Consider the following 8,781-nt stretch of genomic DNA (forward strand, 5'->3'; position numbering starts at 1 on the left):
GCGGCCAAAGGTTGCGCCAGCATACTGAGTGTCTTTAGCCAGGGGTCAGAGCCCGCAAAGGCTGCTTTAGCCTCATGTGGCTTGTACAATCAAAGCGCTGAAGGTTCAGACAGATGAACTGAAAAGCGAGATTGATACCGATGTAGTTCAAAGGCGCTTTTTTATTGCTACTGAAACTTGGGCACACATCCGATGAAAACAGTGCCTTTAACAGGGGGGGGGGGGGGGGGATGAGGGGCGTCCCGTATCAGCTGACTCACTTTAGCCCGGCACTCACATTAAAGTGTTCATGCAGTAGACTTCATTGGCTGGAATTTGGGTGACGTTTTGACGCCAATCCATCATGGACACGAACTTCTCCTTGGTCTGCTGCGCTTGTGGACTTTCACGCTGGTTGTCCCCATCTGTATTTTTCTTCAGCCGGGCCAACGTAGTGCTCACCTCAAAGGTCGTTATCACCTGCGAAGCGAAGAGTGGTGTCTATAAATAAGATAAGTCGCAGAGTCGTCAAGTACAGTACCTTTACCATCTTATTTGAAGCTTCCATCAAAGTGTATCGAAGTGTTTCGGAGAGGCTACAAAAAAGCCTTATGTGATTATGGAAGCAATTTGATGTAAACTTCAAGCAACATACTTCAACTTTCCATATAAAGAACAATGTTTGTAATAAGAAAAATTAAAAAAAAAGAATTTTGCCTGTATCTGAGAAATGCACTTGAAAGTTTCCACAGGCTTGCGAAGCGAAGAGAGATAGTTAAATAAACAATAATAGCTGTCATTTACTATTTCCAATTTTTAGAGCTTTCATAATGTTTTGCTTCTAACTAAAATCATACCAGTATATCAATTTGTTTAATGCTTTTCTATTGATTCCTTATATGAAATAACTTTGTTTTTCAAAACTGCAAGTTGGAACAAAAGTGTGTGTGTGGTTATATATGCACACACACACACACACACACACACACACACACACACACACACACACACACACACACACACACATACACACACTTCAATCACCTCATTTGCTACATCTGGCAAGGTCACTTCCAATAGCAAGGAGCTACGGCCCAGTTTCCCTTACTAGCTTTTATTCTAATCAACTGGTACTATTAATTATGTTTACATGTTTTGTTTTTTTACAGTAAATTTCCGAAGCGAATCTTTATATGTAAAGCTTCAGAAATGCCACATATAAACTGTTGTAGTTTGGAAGTTAGAGGATGTTAATAATCTTAAACTTACATTCATGGTAATAAAGTAAACAGTCTTTTTCTCCGCTATCATTTGGGCCATCACTGCCTGGTTGATCATGATGGTGTTCGTTTCATCTTGGAAGATCGTGAAGGTGACGGACATGAAGAATTCTGAAGAAAAGGAATGAGGATTTGGTTAAACCTCAGTACTTTTCTCAGTCCTCTGTGGCTAGCAACCACACAGTTTCTGGACTTTTATTCCAAGGGCAGTCCCATTTTTGACTGGCATTTTATTCATGGGCATTTTTCTATGATAGTTATATCACTCAGTTGGATGATACAGATTTATCGTCTGAACTACAACAGCTTAGGTTATTTATTTATTTATTTTTTAATCTGAAACTTATTACTTTTTTCTTTATTATTGACGATATTGCTCACATCGTTTTCATCGACGGACACTTTTTCGTTACTCACAAATTAACTAAACCTATGCGTACCTGAAGATTTAGATTTCAAGGTAATTTTTTAAAATCGGTCCAGACGTATATATATAAAAAAATAGGTATGTAACCCCTGTTGATCTTTGAATGTTTGTTGTCTGTCTTCCATAAGGTTAGATAGATATAGAGTTATGAGAGGTGAATATCAAGAGATGATATACTGTTTTTGGATCACGTGCCTTGCTCGGTGTCCTGATTATAGCACCTGGTGGCCTCTCTTTTACTCCCTCCTAACCCGTTTTCGGTCCTGAACTATCTATAGTTTTGTTATGTCGTATCCTGTGTTTAGTTTCCTTTTTCCCCTTTTCTTTTCGTCTTTATTGTTGTCCTTCAATTTTCTTTTTCTTTCTCTCCTTCCTTTTCTTTCTCCTTTTTCCATCTTTTCTTCCCCTTTTCTCTTCGTCCTCTCATCCTTCCTCTTTAACACTCAGTATACCTCCTCCTCTTTCCCCCCTCTTCTCCTCCCCCCTCCCCATTTTCATATGTGTATGCGTACGTGCGTGCTTTTGCGTAATGTATTAGTGTGTGCATGTTTAAGTATATGTAATTGTTTATGAATGTGTGGATACAACATATTTGTACCGATTCTCAATATAAAGTTAGAGGAATATTTGGTACAGATTATATACTGACAGTGAATAGATGTATTATATAGAATTAACATAATATGCTAGGACTTTCGACACTAACAAAACTAAAGGGATGTGTGGTTGCACTGAACCCATACTGATATCACGCGCTCCATGGTATTCTCAAAGTCGTATGCCTCCCTTTTATACTCTTACATCCCGCTTAACTGTAAGACCCTATTTTTCGCGCTAGTTAAGCAATAGTCGTCTTTGTGTAAATGCTATGACAGTGTGAGGGATTAAGTACAGTGGTGGATATATCGCGATGGAGTTTCGTGTGAAATATACTTACTTTGGAAAGAAATCTACTAAGTACCCGACTAATAATATTAATAATAATAAAAAGATAATCAGTGGCGGTTGTATGCTTACTCAGTTATTTCTACTCTCAATGAACTATGATGAGGAAAGTCTATCAGACAGAAAGGAAGGAAGACTCCGCACATTAGGAATGGAATTAACCTAACCGCCTCGGATTTATGTTCTTTCCCCTGTATTTTTTGTGAATGTTGTTACATACAGATGGCTCAAGATGTGCTCAGCCGGCAAGGAATCTATTAGTAGCCCTAGTAACCGATCCTGGTTTCCCCATTCCTTAAATTGGCGGGAAAATGTAATTTTCTTATTAATACAGCTGATAATCGATACTGTTATTACTGTTATTGATGTCATGGTTATAACACTGTTATTAAAATCTCGATAACATTTAAGGCAATTAAATATTGCAAAAGACCCCTTCCAAAAGTCGAGGAAAAGGATAAGCAAGTGAGATAGGTAGCACTAATAACTGACTCCTTGGTGACTAAGCACTTGTAGCGCCATCAGTGTGTAAATACAATAAATAAACTTGTATTACAGTGGACAAGGTATTTATTCTTGCCAGTCAGGGCGATAGAGTTAGATAGAGATAATCTACCTGATGGTGTCACATAATTTTGTCCTAGATCATCTGTTTTATCAAAATTAGAAGTTAGATCATGAAAAATGTAGAACAGATAGCAGAAAACTAGTACCCAAGTTTTAGAGAAATAAGGTCAGTTCCCTTCAGCCTTCTGCACAGCTCAGGCGTAGAGTTGTGGGCAAGATAAATACCAGTGACTTATACAGTAATGGGGCCTTACAAAAAAAAAAAAAAAAAAAAAAAATACAAAAAAAAAAACCTCATTGAGGATAGACTACTATATCAATCAATAATCGATGACAGGACTTCTTAAGGGTAGACTATTGTATTGTTGCAATCAACAGCTATGTTACTAGTCAATTATTTCTGTAAGTATGCCTGAGAATTCTAAATCTGAAAATATTTACTCATTTGATTTCAAGGTCGGGCTACATATAACTACTTAAGTTGCATTTATTCTTTATGCTTTTGGGAACTGAGAATTGGCTTCGACCAGTAGCACAGGCTAGAGATAATGCTGTGACAGAGCGTGTGAAAATGAAACCATGAGAAGGCCTGAATCCCTTTCCCGTGGAAAATTAGGATCTTACTAGTAAGCTGTGTGATTGAGATTTGCAAAGTTCTAGCTTCGCCCAGGCCTTTTATATATGGCCCGGCCAGCAAGCTGTATATCTTGTATAATGGTATATTACACTGTATGAATAAATTATATGAATAACAAAGTCTAGATGTATTCATAACTTTATAACTATCCTGGTTCTCTGAATTTAACCATAAAACTTGTTAAGAATCTAGTCACAGACCCATGCTGAGGATTGCAAGATGTTATGCGCAGAGCAAGTGTCCAGCTGACCTGTAGTACAAGATGTACCAAAACATTGCCAAAACGTACTGACACCCCCAACATCAATAAGTATCAGGATTCCTGACCTTTATCTCATAACCATTCTGATTAAACCTGATGCTAAAATTGATCTTACCATCATCTATGGAGTCTATATCCGTCTCATATACACCATCATCTGGTCCCGGTCCCGTTGGTGCTTGTGTTGGAGGTCCCATCGGGGGTTGTGTTGGAGGTCCCGTTGGTGCTTGTGTTGGAGGTCCCGTTGGTGCTGGTGTTGGTGCTGGTGCTGGTGTTGGTGCTGGTGCTGGTGTTGGTGCTGGTCCGGTTCCATTACCGCCGCCTGGTCCGGTTCCATTACCGCCGCCTGGTCCGGTTATATCCCCGCCGCCGGGTCCGGTTCCATCACCGCCGCCTGGTCCGGTTATATCCCCGCCGCCTGGTCCGGTTCCATTTCCGCCACCTGTGCCAGTTCCATCCCCATAGTCTGTTCCGGTTCCACCCCCATAATCAGTTCCAGTACCGGGTCCATCCCCATAGTCTGTTCCAGTACCGGGTCCATCCCCATAGTCTGTTCCAGTACCGGGTCCATCCCCATAGTCTGTTCCGGTTCCAGGTCCATCCCCATAATCAGTTCCAGTACCGGGTCCATCCCCATAGTCTGTTCCAGTACCGGGTCCATCCCCATAGTCTGTTCCGGTTCCAGGTCCATCCCCATAATCAGTTCCAGTACCGGGTCCATCCCCATAGTCTGTTCCAGTACCGGGTCCATCCCCATAGTCTGTTCCGGTTCCAGGTCCATCAGTTGGAGGTCCCGTCGGGGGCTGTGTTGGAGGTCCAGTTGGTGCTTGTGTTGGAGGTCCCGTTGGTGCTTGTGTTGGAGGTCCCGTTGGTGCTTGTGTTGGAGGTCCTGTCGGGGGCTGTGTTGGAGGTCCCGTTTGTGCTTGTGTTGGAGGTCCCGTTGGTGCTTGTGTTGGAGGTCCCGTTGGTGCTTGTGTTGGAGGTCCCGTTGGTGCTTGTGTTGGAGGTCCCGTCGGGGGTTGTGTTGGAGGTCCCGTTGGTGCTTGTGTTGGAGGTCCCGTTGGTGCTGGTGTTGGTGCTGGTGCTGGTGTTGGTGCTGGTGTTGGAGGTCCCGTTGGTGCTTGTGTTGGAGGTCCCGTCTGGGGCTGTGTTGGAGGTCCCGTTGGTGCTTGTGTTGGAGGTCCCGTCGGGGGCTGTGTTGGAGGTCCCGTTGGTGCTTGTGTTGGAGGTCCCGTCGGGGGCTGTGTTGGAGGTCCTGACGGGGGCTGTGTTGGAGGTCCTGTCGGGGGCTGTGTTGGAGGTCCCGTCGGGGGCTGTGTTGGAGGTCCTGACGGGGGCTGTGTTGGAGGTCCCGTCGGGGGCTGTGTTGGAGGTCCCGTCGGTGGCTGTGTTGGAGGTCCTGACGGGGGCTGTGTTTGAGGTCCCGTTGGTGCTTGTGTTGGAGGTCCCGTTGGGGGCTGTGTTGGAGGTCCCGTCGGGGGCTGTGTTGGAGGTACCCGTAGGGGGCTCTGTTGGAGGTCCCGTTGGGGGCTGTGTTTGAGGTCCTGTCGGGGGCTGTGTTGGAGGTCCCGTCGGGGGCTGTGTTGGAGGTCCCGTTGGGGGCTGTGTTGGAGGTCCCGTCGGGGGCTGTGTTGGAGGTCCCGTCGGGGGCTGTGTTGGAGGTCCCGTCGGGGGCTGTGTTGGAGGTCCCGTCGGTGGCTGTGTTGGAGGTCCCGAAGGGGGCTGTGTTGGAGGTCCCGAAGGGGGCTGTGTTGGAGGTCCCGTCGGGGGCTGTGTTGGAGGTCCCGTCGGGGGCTGTGTTGGAGGTCCCGTTGGGGGCTGTGTTTGAGGTCCCGTTGGGGGCTGTGTTGGAGGTCCCGTCGGGGGCTGTGTTGGAGGTCCCGTCGGGGGCTGTGTTGAAGGTCCCGTCGAGGGCTGTGTTGGAGGTCCCGTCGGGGGCTGTGTTGGAGGTCCCGTCGGGGGCTGTGTTGGAGGTCCCGTAGGGGGCTCTTGGGGGCTGTGTTGGAGGTCCCGTCGGGGGCTGTGTTGGAGGTCCCGTCGGGGGCTGTGTTGGAGGTCCCGTCGGGGGCTGTGTTGGAGGTCCCGTCGGGGGCTGTGTTGGAGGTCCCGTCGGGGGCTGTGTTGGAGGTCCCGTCGGGGGCTGTGTTGGAGGTCCCGTCGGGGGCTGTGTTGGAGGTCCTGACGGGGGCTGTGTTGGAGGCCCCGTCGGGGGCTGTGTTGGAGGTCCCGTCGGGGGCTCTGTTGGAGGTCCTGTCGGGGGCTCTGTTGGAGGTCCTGTCGGGGGCTGTGTTGGAGGTCCCGTCGGGGGCTGTGTTGGAGGTCCCGTCGGTGGCTGTGTTGGAGGTCCTGACGGGGGCTGTGTTGGAGGTCCCGTCGGGGGCTGTGTTGGAGGTCCCGTCGGGGGCTGTGTTGGAGGTCCCGTCGGGGGCTGTGTTGGAGGTCCTGACGGGGGCTGTGTTGGAGGTCCCGTCGGGGGCTGTGTTGGAGGTCCCGTCGGGGGCTGTGTTGGAGGTCCCGTCGCGGGCTGTGTTGGAGGTCCCGTCGGGGGCTGTGTTGGAGGTCCCGTAGGGGGCTGTGTTGGAGGTCCCGTCGGGGGCTGTGTTGGAGGTCCCGTCGGGGGCTGTGTTGGAGGTCCCGTCGGGGGCTGTGTTGGAGGTCCCGTCGGGGGCTGTGTTGGAGGTCCCGTCGGGGGCTGTGTTTGAGGTCCCGTCGGGGGCTGTGTTGGAGGTCCCGTCGGTGGCTGTGTTGGAGGTCCCGTCGGGGGCTGTGTTGGAGGTCCCGTTGGGGGCTGTGTTGGAGGTCCTGTCGGGGGCTGTGTTGGAGGTCCCGTCGGGGGCTGTGTTGGAGGTCCCGTCGGGGGCTGTGTTGGAGGTCCCGTCGGGGGCTGTGTTGGAGGTCCTGTTGGTGCTTGTGTTGGAGGTCCCGTCGGGGGCTGTGTTGGAGGTCCCGTTGGTGCTTGTGTTGGAGGTCCCGTCGGGGGCTGTGTTGGAGGTCCCGTTGGGGGCTGTGTTGGAGGTCCCGTCGGGGGCTCTGTTGGAGGTCCCTTTGATGCTTGTGTTGGAGGTCCCGTCGAGAGCTGTGTTGGAGGTCCTGTCGGTGGTTCTGTTGGAGGTCCTCTTATTTAACATGCATTAGTCATGAAGCAGAATTCAGAAAGCAATGGCAATTTCAACAAATATAGAATAATCCATTGTCTTCTTGTAGACATACCTAAGGTAATGCCAGTAGCTTCTTCTGATGTAGATGGCACCTCTGTCTCTACAAATGTCCGGGAATAAAACCAATTGAAGACTTTAGAAAACAGAAAATGAAACAGAAAGCGTGCAAGATTCTTGTACAAGTTCCGGAATGAACTTAGACAATATCTTGCCTCCTCTATAAACGCAATGAAAACCATGTGATTTGGCCCGATCAATGGAGACTGCGGCCGGGATCTCCATTGCCAGTAACCAACCAACAAGGTCCAATGCGTCGCCGAGCCTGTGTTGAACTGCTAATCAGTTCAAGACAGCTTGAGGCCTAGAGGAAAATAAAGAGCCTTAGAATCTGCAGATTTATGGAGGGGAAAGGTACATACTCACGTGATTACATTACGTTTTTTTCCGGCTTGTGATTGTGTTACCTATAGTTGTTTACCCACAAAGAAGCAACTATGTTATAGGGGGTCAACATTGTAGTTCCAGATGAAAAATTTCTTTGGGCCATTATCCATCCGGGTCCTCTGCAGAAGTTCCTAGTATACTCGAAAACCCAAATGTATGGTAGCATTCCGCGACCTGTACAGAAATGGAAATTTATTTGAAATTCTACTAGTAATTCAATTTCTGCACTGGAAGTTGATTTGATAAAAAAGATATTTCATCAATATAATAGTGATTTCTGTAACATACGTAATATACGGTAAATAAATTTCTCCAGTGAAAGCACAAATCATTCTTAAAGTATAAGATATGACATTATACCATACAAACTAATTAGCCTAGTAAGCCTAAAACAAATAAAATTTTCCTCTAGAGTATTCTGATGGCTGTTGAAGATGTGGAACACATCGTTACCATAAAATAAAGAGTGGAATTTTTGCTTTATTCCACTTAATTACAACAAAATCGAGTAAATTTGTTCAAATAATTATGTGTCTAATTATATTGGCTAAATAAAATGACATTATTTAGTTCCCCCTTTTCTCAGTATACCTTCTTTGAAAGTGGTTCAGTAATGGTAAGAAAACATCCCTTTCGGGATTCAGACATTCTGAAAACGTGAAGATAAAGTCATCTTCAAAAGGAAAACCTTTAGGCAGACCAGGAAGCAGTAACTTTCTCTGAAAATATAGATCATACCCATGGCCCTTCTAACAGGAGCAGCCTTGCAGCGGTGAGGGTGGGGGGCTTGAGGTCCCAATGATCTGGTGAGCCGGACCAAAAGGCTGTCCATAATGGAAGGGTCACCAGTGCGGGATGAGACAAGATGGCTTCCTGTTGCTAGCTGCGACCTGCAGCTAGCAACACACCTCTTTGATCCTCTATTCTGGTTGGATGGGTGGCTTGATCAAGGCTTGAACACGTCCACTGGCTGTTCAAATATTGCTAGGGTCAAGCAGGCACTGTCGAGTCGGTAGCGCACAGGTACCGCGACTGCCATCAGCACTGTAATAGTGACTGCGTATATTTTCTCACTACCCCTG

At 47.4% G+C, this 8,781-nt stretch overlaps 1 protein-coding gene across 1 annotated transcript in view; it reads right to left on the reverse strand.

The window, feature by feature from the left end:
- Positions 1 to 8,531, reverse strand: part of LOC125030963 (trichohyalin-like) — a 31,053-nt gene extending 22,522 nt beyond the window's left edge. Inside the window, exons 1-9 of the mRNA XM_047621382.1 lie at positions 8,438 to 8,531; positions 7,734 to 7,873; positions 7,556 to 7,616; positions 7,308 to 7,388; positions 6,311 to 6,381; positions 5,460 to 5,651; positions 4,213 to 4,996; positions 1,249 to 1,370; positions 278 to 459 (exon numbers count right to left, since the gene is read on the reverse strand). Of these exons, the coding sequence (XP_047477338.1) occupies positions 278 to 459; positions 1,249 to 1,370; positions 4,213 to 4,996; positions 5,460 to 5,651; positions 6,311 to 6,381; positions 7,308 to 7,388; positions 7,556 to 7,616; positions 7,734 to 7,873; positions 8,438 to 8,531 (1,727 nt within the window). The remainder of the gene's footprint in view (positions 1 to 277; positions 460 to 1,248; positions 1,371 to 4,212; positions 4,997 to 5,459; positions 5,652 to 6,310; positions 6,382 to 7,307; positions 7,389 to 7,555; positions 7,617 to 7,733; positions 7,874 to 8,437) is intronic.
- Positions 8,532 to 8,781: the final 250 nt, after the last annotated feature.

Source organism: Penaeus chinensis, chromosome 12 (genome assembly GCF_019202785.1).
Source record: "Penaeus chinensis breed Huanghai No. 1 chromosome 12, ASM1920278v2, whole genome shotgun sequence".
Classification (NCBI taxonomy): Eukaryota; Metazoa; Arthropoda; class Malacostraca; order Decapoda; family Penaeidae; genus Penaeus; species Penaeus chinensis.